The sequence below is a fragment of the Botrytis byssoidea genome, assembly GCF_014898295.1.
Source record: "Botrytis byssoidea strain MUCL 94 chromosome Unknown BBYS_021, whole genome shotgun sequence".
Classification (NCBI taxonomy): Eukaryota; Fungi; Ascomycota; class Leotiomycetes; order Helotiales; family Sclerotiniaceae; genus Botrytis; species Botrytis byssoidea.
In genome coordinates, this window is record NW_024065862.1 from 356,050 (window position 1) to 370,854 (window position 14,805).

The 14,805-nt window shown below is 42.1% G+C and overlaps 3 protein-coding genes across 3 annotated transcripts; 1 reads left to right on the forward strand and 2 right to left on the reverse strand.

The window, feature by feature from the left end:
* Positions 1 to 2,830: 2,830 nt before the first annotated feature.
* On the reverse strand, positions 2,831 to 4,256 carry EAE97_009284 (uncharacterized protein; the record flags this gene model as incomplete). Its single annotated transcript, XM_038879799.1, has 2 exons — positions 2,831 to 3,942; positions 3,998 to 4,256. The coding sequence occupies 2 exons, from the start codon at positions 4,254 to 4,256 to the stop codon at positions 2,831 to 2,833; spliced, it is 1,371 nt and encodes a 456-aa protein (XP_038729355.1).
* A 1,981-nt stretch (positions 4,257 to 6,237) lies between these two features.
* EAE97_009285 (uncharacterized protein) lies at positions 6,238 to 8,508 on the forward strand (the record flags this gene model as incomplete). Its single annotated transcript, XM_038879800.1, has 3 exons — positions 6,238 to 6,279; positions 6,334 to 6,964; positions 7,184 to 8,508. The coding sequence occupies 3 exons, from the start codon at positions 6,238 to 6,240 to the stop codon at positions 8,506 to 8,508; spliced, it is 1,998 nt and encodes a 665-aa protein (XP_038729356.1).
* Positions 8,509 to 10,160: 1,652 nt separating this feature from the next.
* Positions 10,161 to 13,645, reverse strand: EAE97_009286 (uncharacterized protein; the record flags this gene model as incomplete). Its single annotated transcript, XM_038879801.1, has 9 exons — positions 10,161 to 11,948; positions 12,005 to 12,168; positions 12,219 to 12,491; positions 12,578 to 12,794; positions 12,850 to 13,015; positions 13,149 to 13,277; positions 13,321 to 13,364; positions 13,414 to 13,462; positions 13,512 to 13,645. The coding sequence occupies 9 exons, from the start codon at positions 13,643 to 13,645 to the stop codon at positions 10,161 to 10,163; spliced, it is 2,964 nt and encodes a 987-aa protein (XP_038729357.1).
* Between the last annotated feature and the right edge of the window lie 1,160 nt (positions 13,646 to 14,805).

Here is a 14,805-nt window from a genome sequence, read left to right on the forward strand (position 1 = left end):
GGGGTAAACTTACTTACTTTGTACGGTGGTAGACTAATAGATATAGATATACTACCACCACTTCTACCGACCGACTACCACTCCTACCACTCCTACTACTCCTACTACTCCTACTACTCCTACTACTCCTACTACTCCTACTACTCCTAGCCATGACAACTTCTACCGGTAACGTTAACTAATAAAGATAACTATATAACGACTACCAGACGACGAAAGATAAGCCACTTCAATATCAGGAAAGGTTATAAAAAAAAAAAAGTTTCAGCATGACGCGACAATCAAAAAAAAAGAATAGAATCCCCAGATAGAGAAGAAATTCATTCTTTTAATACATAGATAGCGGTACTCGTTCGTGACCGCTCCATCGCCCACTCACTCGCTCATTCATCAATTCATCTCCACTCACCAAGAAATCAATATTCCAAACTTTATTATTGAAGTGGATCGAACAAGACTCAATTCTTTTTGCCTCTCATCTTCATTACGGGGTAATGTATTCCGTTCGTATACGAAGTACAATCACAATCACAATAATACTTGGCCCAATTCTCTTGGTTCTTTTAATTTACCCAGCTCCAGCTCCAGCTCCAGCCATCTCACACGACAGACAACATTACAATTTGTTTTCTTTTGCAGCAAAACAAACAATCACAACCGCAACGACGAGCTTCTCCCGCATTAACCTTGCATTAACATTAATATCACTCTCCTTATCATATCAATTACCTTTTCCCCACCAATGACTTTTCATAACCGTTACATCAAAAACGCCAGCTTTTCATACCCTGGATCCCACAGATCACAAAGAAAATCCGGGGTGATGGTGGAAACCGAGCGGTAAGGAGCTGGCTGGCTGACTGGCTGATAAGTGTAATTGTTTCTATTCCAGCATCCATTCCACGAGAGGGGTAAGATGCATCTCTCTTCATCATGCATTCCAACTTCACATCCAAGTTTACAATTAAACTCCAGACACTTCTTCCGATTCTCACTTCTAATTATCGAGCAGAAATTGCATTGTATTCATTGCAATTAGACATTGGAATTTCTCTTCAAAAATCTTCCGAGACACGAATGATAGAATATCTTTTCCGGTTGGAAATCGACCAATGTATCATTTGTTGTACCTGCATACGGCAACCATGCATGATTACTTGCTGCGGGGAAGGATCTCTTACTACTGTAGGGAAGAATCTCTCATGCAGTCAAACAACAATTTCAAGGATCTCGTTCCTCTTGAAAAGAAAAAAATACATGAAAGACTTAAAAAATCGGTCCATTCGGAGTGTGCCAGAGAAGAATCCATGATGCTCAAGTGACATGGCAATTCACACAATTGCAAAAAGATTTCGGAGTGTACAAACCGAAGTTTAATTATTCCTGGTGTGGTTTACTCCTAGTTGATGCAACTAATCATTTCAATTTCCGACGGGTACTTGATTCTTTGAGATGCTCGTCTTGGTATCCCGTTTCAGCCGCCTACCCGAGAAGAGATGCCATATTATGTTCAGGATGGATATTAGTGAAGGTTTTGCCACTGCAGCGTTGTACAAGATCGACGCGTTGAGAGCAAGGGGTATTTCGGCGTATGCGGAAGAGAAGGTCCAGATCTTTCGATGTTTTTTCTACACCTTGTCTGATTGAATGAATAGAAGCACATCTAGAGCAAGTGCTTTCCCGATTGTTATGCTGAGGTGTGTATTTTATATGCAGGTACATATAATACGACTGGCTCATTCAGATGTTCGAATATGTTTGTCTGCTTATTCTTGATATTATTGACATCATTCGCACCCATTTCTTTTTACGAATGGTTAGTCTGGTTGATTGATCAATCTCCTCTTCCAATCATCCAATCTCCGTTTGATGCACAACATATCCCGTTTGTTATTCTAACCCTTCTGTGTTATGATGGGTTGTTAAGGAAGCAGAGGATCTACGAACATTATGCAACCAAGTCGGAAAATCAAAACTATCGAATCATATCACAATTTAACGAATGACTCAATCTTTGTGGAAATGAAATCGAACCATCGATCCCTGGAGGCCTCTTCAGTTATCCTGCCTGTACAGATTTACACGGCATCTCGCGACAGGATAGTAAAGCAAAGCAAAACACAGATCACACAACATAGCAACAAATGACTTCATTGTTGTTTCCTCTGTGGACGTAGCCGTTCTTTTCGATTATACTCTGCTTCGGCCTCCCAGTCGTCACTATCAATAAATTTGTCCAGTTGTAGACTACGACTAATTTCTTTTCACAATATTCTATTACTAACATATGATTTTCAGTCAACATTCACCATGATGTGAACTCTCTAACTCACTACTAATACATTCAATCAATCACCCCCAATGGATACCTAGCAAAAGTGTTGGAGCGGACAATGATTGCAACAAAACAAAATTATTCTGCCATAAATCACGTGGACGGTGACAGTTCGTCAAGTTTCGTTTTGTTGCATATCTGAAAAATTGTTCGGTCTTCACTCTTCCATCCTACCTTTTCCAAGCCAAAATTTTAAGAATTGCATCAACTGGGAATAAGGATGGCTTTTGAGGTTATTTCCGGCGAGGTGCTTTTTTTTTGGCTTTTGGTAGAAAGTTGTGGTTGGCCAATCAATTGTCACGATTGATGATTCTCGAGAAACTTAGAAAAGTACCTAGGTAGTTGGCTAGGTGTATAGAGTGAGGATTGAATTGAATTGAGTTTCTAGCTAGTTGATTCACAACTTCATCTGATGGTTTGTTTTATTAATAGGTTTCAAATTTCCTTGATCAGAATTGTTTTTCTTTTTCGAATAACAAATCGCCCATAGCATAGCTACAAAAGAACATATTCCACAATCAACTCATCTCTCCCTCCTCTCTCTCGTACAAATCGCAGTAGCTCTCGGATTCCTTCCGAGTTCATCTCCTCTCCGTCTCCGTTTCCGTATGCATCGGTAAATTGCGCGTGCGTGGGGAAGGAGGCGTGGAGGATTGTGAGATTTAGTTTTTCGGACTCCGCGGGGGTTGTTGATGTTGATGTTGTGGAAAAGGGTTTGATGGCATCGGGGTTGTTTGGAGTGGGAGTGGTGCTGAGGGTTGGGATGGGAGGGTTTTTGGCTGCTTCTTCTTCTTCTTCTTTTTCTTTACTTTCACCCTCCGTGTGTATATCATCAACTTCTTTGACTATGTTCCTACCATCCCCATCCTCATCTCCAGAAGTCGATGGATGGAACTGTGAGATTCTTGATGAGCTGACATGTACAGTAGGACACATACGAGTGGTTCTTTCGATATATTCGGCAGGGATGAGAGGTTCGGGGGTCCAGTGGATGTAGAGGGTGGTGGGATTGCATTCTTTGGGTTTGGGGAGGTAGGAGAGAGTGGCGAGGGGGGTTCTTGATTGTGTGGGAGGAGGAAGTGAAGAATTGGTAGGATGGAGTTTTCCAGACTGTGCGTCGTTCGCGATCTCTCCAACATTCTCATTCGGTCGTGTTTGTATCTGTCGACTCCCCCCCGTTTCCTCGTTTTCTTGGTCCTCTCCCACATGTTCTCTCACTCGCTGTCCTCCATCTATCTGCTCCCTTTCATTGGCTAATCTCTCCCTAGACGGCCTTGAGATTGTCGCAGCTTCAGGTCTTCCAGGCTCTCGATCAACCGGATCCTCATAAATCTGGAACTCCCACCTCCTCTTCCGATCTTTCTTATCCCTTAATTCCTTGCTCTTACTTTGACCAAACATCTCTAAAACTCCACAGCGGAGGTTGGATATTCCTTCATGTCTCAATGCGCTCCCTAGGCCTACGTCTCCTACTCCACTCCCTCGATTTCCTAGTGGGGCATGAGGAAGAGTATCTCCCCCAATCCCCCCATGAAAATCACCAATATCATCAAACTCGGTGCCTATAATCCCATCGCCCATCGATCCTTCTCCCCCATCCCCAATTCCTATCTCATCTCACCTGTTAGCTAGACCCACCAAAAATCAGGAACTTCAACATACCTTCCATCCACTCAGCATGTTTGGGCGCCTCATCTCTCTGCGACAAAAGAATCTTTTCGATAGAAATCATCACCTTCGCCACCAAAAAATCATAGCTAGCATCGACTAGCTCCTCGGGACTGAAAGTTATGGATCCGCAATTGAGGAGTGGAGTTGGGGATTTGTGGGAGGTGAATGCGAGGAGCGGGATGGTGAGGGAGAGCGAGAGAGCGGGTTGGTGGGGGGTTGGAGAGCTTGGTGGAGGTTCGGTAGATGGCATAGCTGGGGGGGTGGGTTTGTTTGATACGTTTGTGGATGCGTGTGATGCTGATTCTGAATTTGATTTTGATTCGATTTCTAGAGATGTGAGGGAAAGCGAAGGAGGAAAAAGAGAAGGAGAGGGAGGAGAGGAGGGAGAATCGCCAGAATAGGAAAGAGAGCTTGCGTGCAGAGAGGAAGAAGGGGATGGTGGAGAGGTTAGCGATGGTGATGGGGAATCGGATTCAGAATGGATGGAGATTTGGGGGAGGGACACCGATTCGAATTTTTGCTCTGTGGGATCAATGGGGACGTTGGGGTCGTTGTGTTTGGACATCGTGGATGGAGATGTGAGGGAGGGAGGGTGTGATTGAGACGATGATTTAAGGAACGTTATGGTATGAGGAAAGGGAGAGCGATTTATGGGAGGAGAATTAAAGAGGTGAGTTAGAAGGTAAGAGAGGAAGAGACTACCTAGTAAGTACTTATATAGTGAATTGGTGTCATGATATGATACAAACGATGGGATGGGAAGAGGAAGAGAGTGAAAGAGTTCTACAGATAGAAAGATGGAAGGATCATGGGATAGATGGAAACATCAGAAATATCATTTTGATTTGTGAGGAGAAGGTCATGGGGCCATGAGATCTTGATCTCAGGTTTGATCTTACGGTTGATCTTAGGGTTGATGATTGGGTTGTTGTTGATGTCAATCTGTGAAGTAAGTTGCAACAAAACTGCAAGGTGTTTCTTCCTCCCAAAATTTCGTTTCATAATCTATCTCCACATCTATTCAAATCACAAGACTTTCGTCAAAGAATCTAGAAATGTTGAGTTCAGATTGGATGTGTCATGAGCATCAAATATACAAGCAAATATTGTCGCGTGGAAAGAAGTTGATTCGTTTTCATGTTGGATATGCTGTGGAAAGTTTTTGGTTTGTGATTTTGTTTCATATTCTTCTTTTATACTTTCTTATAACTTCTAATACCTTCTTCCTTTCTTCTATTCGAGAATTAACATGAATATGAAGATGTGAAATCAAAGAAAGAAAGAAATTTGTTTGTGGTGATTCATTGCGCTAAATATATAAAGCAATACGCGTTTCGCTTTCTGCACCCCACCGAAGCGAGCGAAGAGGAGAACAGGGAGTGGCTGGAAAGATGAATAGGAGATGGATGGTGGATGGTTGATGGTGGATAGATATAGAACAAAGGAGTATGGAATGAAATAGAATAAGGAATAGAGAATTTGATGTTTAGATACCTACTTATATCTACTTTCTCTCTTTCTCTCTTTCTCTCTTTCTTTCTCTCTTTCGCGTCTAAGAGGAGGAAAAGGGAAAGAGACGAAAGAAGTGGGATATTGGGATTAGATCAGAGCAGATTGGATTGGATTGGATTTTTCTCAAGAGGGTGTTTTGTGGCGATTTCTCGATACACTTACATTACTCATCACTCACCACACTTCTCATACTGAATGATCTCATTTTTTTGATAAGATTCGAATCCAAATAGCAAAGATCGCGAAACCTCAAGACTGCAAACACGAAATCGGAAATATAATACGGTCACGCGAGCGAGGAGATGTGTGTCCCTCTTTCGTGGCAACGAATTTCGTGGTGTCGATCCCGGAAACTGGGTTATGCGGATGGGAGATTTACGAGGGAGGCGAAAATTAAATTGTGGGTTGGGAGATTCAAAATTGGAAAGAAGGGGTTTGGAGGGGGGAAAAGGTCGATGGAGGGTTGGAGGAGGAAGGGGGGGTTTGTTGGTAGGAGAGGATTTCGATTTCGACCTCGTTTTTCATCTCGGTTTCGATTCCGATCGCGAAATTTCAAATCGCCGACTCGTACGTCTGCGAGTCGATGGTCTTTTGAAAAGTTTAAAGAGGATCTGAAGACTAGATGTCCTTTCAAATTTAATCTCAATCTCGAGTTCAAGTGTCGAAAACGAAGAGTAAAACTAGAACGAAGACACGAGTTGGTTATTTCTGCGCCGATTATGGATACGTCTCATCCTGGACACATTGATGATTTGGTAAATGTAAGTAATCTCGATCTTGATTTCCATCTGAATATTTCGTTAACAGTGTGATAGACACCATCAACTCCGTTGAATCAGCAAGTGATCCCCGGATACCAGTATCCCTTTTCTCTCGCGCCGGAATCATTTCCAGAAGTTTTTTACAGACTTCATCGTACGGAAAATTGGATGGATATCCACTCATCCCCTGCTACTCATCTCCTCTCCTCTCAATCCTACAATCCACCTGAGCACGGCTGGTCTGCGAAAGATACACAGACTCCACTTCCTAGCTCTCCGAGAGAAATCCTCGCGCTGGTCCGAAACCATTTCTCGGAGAAAAGCGCGTATGCATCCACACCCTCGAATTCCATCTTTGTCCCGGGGGTATGGCGAGCGGGAAAGAGTTCGAAGGTTAGTTTGTGGGATAATGCAGAGGATGCGCGGGAGGAGGGGAGGAGGATTGGGGGAGTGCAGATTTTTGAGGTGGGGGGCGTGGTGTTGAGGGAGGGGGGGAGTGTGGTGTTTTGTTTGGAGGAGTTGTTGGGGAGGTGTAGTGCGTTGTATTGGGTTACGAGGGGGAGGTATGGGAGGGTGGGTTCGGGGGGGAAGGGGAGGAAGAATTGGAGAATGTGGGGGAAGGGAGGGAAGAGAGAGGGAGAGGGGTTGAGGGGGAAGGCGTATTTGGTTGTGGGGGTTATTCCTGGTGAGTTGCTTTTATATTTTTTTCTTTTGCATTTGTGCATTTGTGCGTGCGTGCATGCATATCTATTTCTGGGAATTTAAGATGGAAATGGAGTCGGAGAGAGCAAGATCAGCTGAGACCTCAAATGATGTGACTTATCAACTCCCTTTCTCAAATCTGGCTTTCAGACAAAGAAATATCGATGATATGGATAATGCAGGGAAAATACTGACTTTACAGGCACACACAATCTCCCGCATCCATCTCCCATTATTCGCCCACCAAATACAACAAACACAAACATCGATCACGCATTTGATACTCAAAATGAGCAAGAAAGCGTTACGAAAGAGGGGATGGCAAGAGTTTCCTCGTACTCTAGCATCTCTACGTATGGCCGAAAAAGTTCTGATACTGTCGGAGAGTTTGATTTTGATTTTGGGCTGGAACGGGAACAAGACCAAAAACAGATACAGGCTACCTCTCTTTCCCAGATACCACGGCCATCCTCACATAGCAAATATACAAGTCTTCGCGAAAGAAAATACAATCCTGGGGTCTTCAAGTGGACTCTAGAAAATGCCCACGCGAACGATATACGAGAGTACGAGATAGAAAGAGATGTAAGGAGACGTGCGCAGGGAATGAAACGCAATAGCACGTTGAGAAAAATGGAAAAGATTTCGGAGGATATAGGGGATGGGGGATCGGTGGATGAGAGTGTGGGAGCGGAAGAGCGGGGCTTGGATATTGAAGGAGAGAGGGAATGGAGTTGGGGTGAGGATGAGAGGGAAAGGGAGGAAAAGAAGGAGAAGGAGAAAGATTCAAATTCGAAGAGGAGAATTATATCAACAGCGAGAATTACGAGGAAAGGAACTTTTGGCGAGAGGTTTAGAGAGAAATCGGCAGTTTTTCAGGATGTGGAGAGGGTGTCTTTGCGGGGTCATTCGTTTGCATCGCATAGTTTCGATAGGAGTGATTGTGATGACGACGGAAGAGGGGGGATGGAGGGAACTGGATATGTTGATACCGGAACATCGATTTGTGATCGCATTCTTGGTGAAGAGTATAATCTGGAGGATAATTTGAGCGCGGGGGAGGGGACTACTGCATTTGAGAGTATGGGTGTGATGGAAAAGAGAGGAGGGGTTTGTGAGGTGTTGAAGACGAACGATGGATGTGATGATGTACGGGAAGAGAGTGGAGATGGTAAATCTAATGTTTTGGGTAAGGGAGTACGTGGGAAGAAGTTCAGGAGAGAAGAAAATGATTTTGACTACGAGCATAGTGAGGAAAGAGAAAGAGAAGAGGTATCTCTTGATTCGCGTATGTCTTCTTTTGTTGGCGTGGTAAATGATGGTAACGATGTCGAGGAAGAAGAAGAAGAAGATTTGCAGCATGAGGATACAGATTTCGATATCGAAACCACTGAACGAGAAAAGTCCACCCATCATCAAACCGCTACAAGATCCATCGCAAATTCCAAGATCCCGATAGAGTATCTGAAATCTAGAAGACCGATCCCCGGAAAGACGATATCGAGAGATACTGCTAGAGATAACTAGAAATATTCAGCTCAAGAAGGACCAGCAGGATAGAAGATAGGAATATAAGATGGATAGGAGACGATTAATTGATTGAGTTTCTGAGGAACGAGCTGAAGATAATTGATCGGATTGGAATGGTGAATCGAGGGGATATGGATATAGATACCGAGATGTTCTAGAGAGATTTGCTTAAGAAGACAGGTTATGGAAGTAATAGATATAGATATGCAATATCTCAACGACACTTGGGAATCTGATGTGCTTACTTCTTCCTCTAAAATTGATTGCATTTCCTTCGGCACTGATGGATTTCCAGAGTTGGGTAGTATGGCGTGTCTTTGCATATCGAGATGGATGTATAGATTTATGTTTATGTTTATATCTATATCGATCGTTAAGTCTAAGCTGAAGAATTGAGATGGAGATGGAGATGGAGATTGAAATCGAGATACTCGATAGGTAATTAATGCGATGAATGGGTTTGTGGGAGGTGTGGAGGAGGTGTGGAGGAAGGGGGGAGGGGCGGGAAGGCAAGACTGGAGAGGATTATGTGGGGAGAGGAGGAAGAGGACATGGAGGGGATAAGGAAAGAGAGAAAGAAGAACAAAAAAATAAGAAGCATATTCGATAGAGTAGAAGGAGAAAAAATGCGAGACCTGAGTAGATGAAGAATAAGATAGTGAATAAGAAGTTGGTCTACGAGTTCTAGATGAGAGAAGGAAGGGATAGTAGAGAGCTTTGAGGGAATTAGTAACAATACGAAGATTTAGATCAAGAACGATCATGAATACCTAATTAATCAATAAACTCCATAACTAACTATGAAAACTTGGAGAGATTAGATAATAATTCATTATTCCAAAGATGTTAAACTCATCTATTTACTATTTCCTTTTTCCTTTTTCCTTTTTAATTTTTAACTTGTTATTTTCTTTTTCCGTTTATATAGTAACAAGTATCGTAATGTCAAGCACATCAAATATCGAATAAACCCCAGCCCCACAGGCACGGAAATATCTCATCTATCTCATCTTCATCTCTATGATATGATATGTCTCATGAATGAGTCTACCCATTTAACTAACATTTTTCTTCCACTTTAATCTCCTTTGACCATCTTAAACTTGAGATTCAAGATTTAAGATTTAAGATTTAGATCCATATGGAGTGATTATATAGTTCTCAGAGTTTTAGAATCGATTACTCCATTGCGAAGAAAAGAAGAAAAGAAGAAAAGAAGAGGAGAAGAAGTCTTCCGATTAAAATTATGGGAATCAGTATCCCATGTAGTTGATACATTATTTTGTTTATTCTGCAATCTTTTGTGATGGAATAGTGTATCTGCAGAAGCGCTTGCTTGGTTGAAGATATATGTACTAGGGTATTTATGTTCATACTTGACGGAATGTTCTCCCTTAGGAAGATGCTTGGTGACAGATGAGAAAACGTGAATTTTATTATATGTAGTGATGGAAAACATGCAGAGAGGAAAGAGGAATAGAAGTGTGTGATCATGATGAGAAGTATTGTCAAGAGAAGAATGAAGAATAAAGGGACAGACAAATCAGACTAAAAATTAATTGGAAATTCATTTTCTCCGCAAGAATATTTCAAGCAATATCTCTCCTCATCATGTCTCCCCTATATCTCCTTCCTCCAAATCCTCCACTTTAAGCATACTGCAACCTATCACTGCTATACGCAGGCTGCAAATAGCTCCAATCCCTACTGAACCCAAACCCACTCTCATAAACCCCATAACTAACCAACTCCACACTATCCAATTTCGCACCCTCGTCTTGCATCGCCCACAAACTAATCGCCAACTTGTTCTTTCCCCGGTTATTGATGATTCCCGGTGGAATAGGGAACACTGTTTGCGGCCCGATATGTGGTACGTATTTTCCGTATTGGTAACCATTAATCCAGAACATAACTCTGGCAACAGTGCCCGCTGGTGCGGAAAACTTAATTCCAAGCGGAACATCGAGATCTGCATCGAGCGCCAAATTGAAAGTTGTAGAATACCATGAGATTCCAGAAGTATTCAGACCAACGAAAGGAGTGGATTTTGAAGGCAAAGAAGGAGAAGAAGGTAAATGCCATCCGAGTCTCTCGCCGTAGAAACCACCCTCATTCATAGGACCACGTACTGCATCAATATTTGCGCTACCTCCTGCATTTCCTTGTATTTTCCAAAGTTTGAAGCCGGTGGAATTACTTGGTTTTGGTAGGAGAGATGCGCCGAGGATACCACGGGGATTTTCGACTCCTTTCGCTGTGGATGTTTCGTCGTGTCCGTGATAGTCTACTACGACTGTGACAAGATTGTTGGTGAGTCTAATAATAGAAGTGTGGGCTGAGAGATCGAGAATGGCAGTGGTAGTTGTTGCAGTCGCATTACCAGTGTTTCCACCGATCAAAACACCATTTATCCAGGCAGACCATCCAAATGCCAAACCTCCCGATGCGGTGATATTAATCGATGTGTAATTTGAGCCGTCGAAATATCCACGGTAGATTTTAGGTCCGGTATAATATCCATAGTCACTTGAAAATAAGACAGGGAGAGTCGCTGGAGCAATTGGACTCAATGTAGTTGTTTTGTTACAAACAGTCCATTTTGAATCGTCGTATGAGGTTTCTTTTTCCGGAAGAGAATTCGCAGATTCCCAATCGGTTAATTTTGGCAAGTGAACAATTCTACCTTCAGTACCAGGAAGTTTCGCGATGTATGAACCATATTTCGTCTTTGTTGTGAATAATGGAAAGCCATTCCATACAATAACCTCAATTAATTCATTTCCGGAAAAGACTTCAATATTCGTAGTTTTGTCGACATCGCCAGAAATATTAACCACCCCAAAAGACGTGGTTGCACTTCGTACAAGGTATGGTCCTAGAACAAATATTTGTTCATCTGGCTTGACATGAGGATTTGACGTTGTCGCTGGAGCCCAGAACTTCCATGCTGAAGGTTGATCGAGTAAATATACCAAAGCTCCATCGGAGAATTTGACTACTGTCTGACCAGATCCTTGGGTGTATGTAAATGTTTGTGAGCTCGAGGTATAGTTGGATGTGGAGTTTGCTGCGAAAACAGAATTTCCATAAACTTGATAGGTCAATTTTTTGTTAGTTTTGAATGCGAATTGACCAACTTGTCCTTCTTCGAGATACAAAACTAAAACGTCAACATCGAATACACCATATGTAAGGATATCCGCCGATGCAAAAAGGAGTGTATGCTTTCCGAATGTATAATCCGTGACAAGAATTTTACTTTGACGGCCATTTAGATTAACATTCGAAGCAGTCACCGCACCCAAGGATGTATTTAGATATACATCAAAAGTTACTGATGCTGTTGAGCTGGAGGTTGCTTGTTGGACTGTTGTAAATCCAGCTTGGGTATCTGGGTTCCGCAAAACCCATGACCAAATACCAGTTGAAGATACCTATTATTCATCAGTTTTGTTTCTTTGTATGTCTGTTTATACAATGAGATACGTACACTATACCCAGTACCATTACCGATCATATCTGTTTTGAGCAGATCAGTAGAAACTCTGGTGAAAAGCGCAATAAGTTTGGTTTGGGAAAGTTTGTCTCGAATTTGACGAGTTTCCCTAAGAGGAGCTGCGTAGTCGTAAGAACTGTACACCACTGGAGCTGCGGCTATTCAGAAGATTAGAATCAATTCATTTGTGTTGACAAGACACACTCACAATGACCCCAATTTGTACCACCCCAAGCCATATACAAGCTCATAAGAGTTGTTCTCTGCCCAATGTTGTTCTTGTAATAGACGTCTGCAAAAGCAGGTGAAAGTTCAGATTGACAATCATCATAAAAGCTACCACCCCATGGAGTAAAGTAACCACTCTCAAACTCTGGAAAGTAGTTTGGTTGTGTGTAGGAGTAATTTGAGAACCATTGATAATAATTGCGAACAAGATTAAAACCAGAGGCAGGGTTAGTACATGACAATCCACCGGGGTCTACATTTTTATTTTGTCAGCTGATTCGTAGAGAGAGAAGATAAAACGAGAGCCAAAAAAATATTAAGCATCAGTAATGTACTCACACGAATCTAAACCATAAATATTCACAGCGCCACCAACATTTTGATAATCAGTACTCCATGATATGCTTCTTTGACCTTTCTCATTATGACTAAGAGGGACAGTAATGCCAGCATCTCGAAACGCAGCTTTAATTTGCTCCATGTAAAGAACCAAAGAGTTGGTCGCTGAGTGAGTTGTCTCTTGAAGTTCATTCTCAACCTGGTTGAGGATAACAGGCTATCTTGGGAGTTAGCACGCGTTGATCTTTTTTAACACATGTGATGAATCTTACTCCTCCATTAGTGATTTGATTCTTTGCTAGAATTTCTCCAATTTCCGTGATCCATGGAAGCCAGGATTGATAATATACAGCATTGTTGCTTCTTAAAGTCCCCAGACTTCCATCGGAACCCCATAACGCGAGACCTCCACCATTGGTCTCAGCGTTACAATATGGTCTGCATTAACGGGGAGTCAGTAAATAACTCTTGTTGATAGTTATGAATGGAAATCAGGAATACGAGGAGTTAATCGTGTGCTAATTCGAACATCGGGAATGAGGATTTTAAGTAGTGAACCAAATGAACTTACCCGGCTCGGGCAATGACCCAGATTCCTGCTTCCTTTGCATAATCAAGAACTCTTTGAACATTCTTGCCTGATGTTTCAAAGTCAAATTTTCCTTTCGAGGCCTCGTGATAAGACCAGAAAAAATATACACTATACTAGTTAGACAATTCAAGTTGAGCAACATTGATCCTACCTAATTGTGTTGAAACCATTTGCTCGAAATTTTTGGAAGATATCCTAGACCAGCGTAAGATCTCTGTAAGATTTGGGGGGGAACGAAACGTACGAGCCATAGTTCGGGAACGGGCATCCGTTGATAATGAAACTCGGCAGAGCTTGACTGGCAATCAGCAAGAATTGAATAAACACTTTGAAGAATCTCACAAAATAAACACTCTAGAGCCATTGACGGTCAAACTATATGGATCCCATTCTACAACATCGGTCAATCCATCATTTGTAGCAGCTCCACCCCACAACAGGAGACACAACGCTGTGAAGATGTTTAGTAACCTCATGATTTCACTTTGTGTGAGCAAACTAAACAATAATTACATAGTAAAACTTATTTCTTATAATTATAGCAATTTGAAAATAGCATCATTTAGTAAACAAAGCTTGTGATCCAGGGGTGATGTTCTTGCCGACGCACCCCGCAATCCGACGGCTCGGAAGATATTTGATTTCCAGCAATCAGAAAGACAATCATTGTGGATTCCTCGAGATCCGAAGCCATAGTGGAGATAGTACAACGTTTTTGTTTTTTGGCTAATTGCATGGTTCAAATGATGATCTTAGACAGAAGTTTTTTCTAAGTCTTTTTGTGCTAACATTTGACATAACTCGGCGAACTTTCAACCGAGCGGCAATGTATATATCAGTCTGGGTATAACAATTTGACATACCCCGACAGGCACAACAGGTACCAAGACCTTAAGTAGCACCTCGGCTACAGAAATTTTGATATGTATTGTTCCGATGAGAATGAATCGAGGAGTGATAATATAATGTACCACTTGCCTTAACTGATCATCAGAGACGTGATCTTGGACCGAGTAGGTCTAACAGGAGGCTCGGTTCAAAGGAACACACAGAATGAGGATGGCTTAACAGAGTCATATCAACAAATTCGAAGAGGTATGAAATTTCTTTGGCAACGATTGACAACCATTAAAGTTATTAATTTGACATATGTCGCAGACTTGTTGTTGACTTGCCGCATTGCATTGCACCACTACCTAGGTATGATCAGATTGTTCAAGGATCAAATCTATTCCGGTAAGGCCGGTAGTAAGAACAATTTTCCGTGTCACATGACTATCTTGGCATTCATGATCGAGATGATGTAATGAAGCACGCACAGCCTCTAACGGCAGCCACAAGCCCGATTTCGATTGTGCCATGTTTCCGTCTTGGTATGAAGTTGGAAGTTGGGATGAAAATTTCTCGTGTAACAGAAAGGTTAATCCTCGAAATATTCATCAGCTGAGCTGAGGTGAGCGGCTCCCGGCAGCTGACTGGATATTGCCATCATGTTTTGTATTTGTGACTCAATCATCATTCTCTACTCCATATTACATCAACAACGTTTTCTGAGGACTAACTACAATACACATTAACCAAGCGAGGCACAAAAGATACTGCGCACATAGAATTGAGATCTATATTTCGAAGAGAT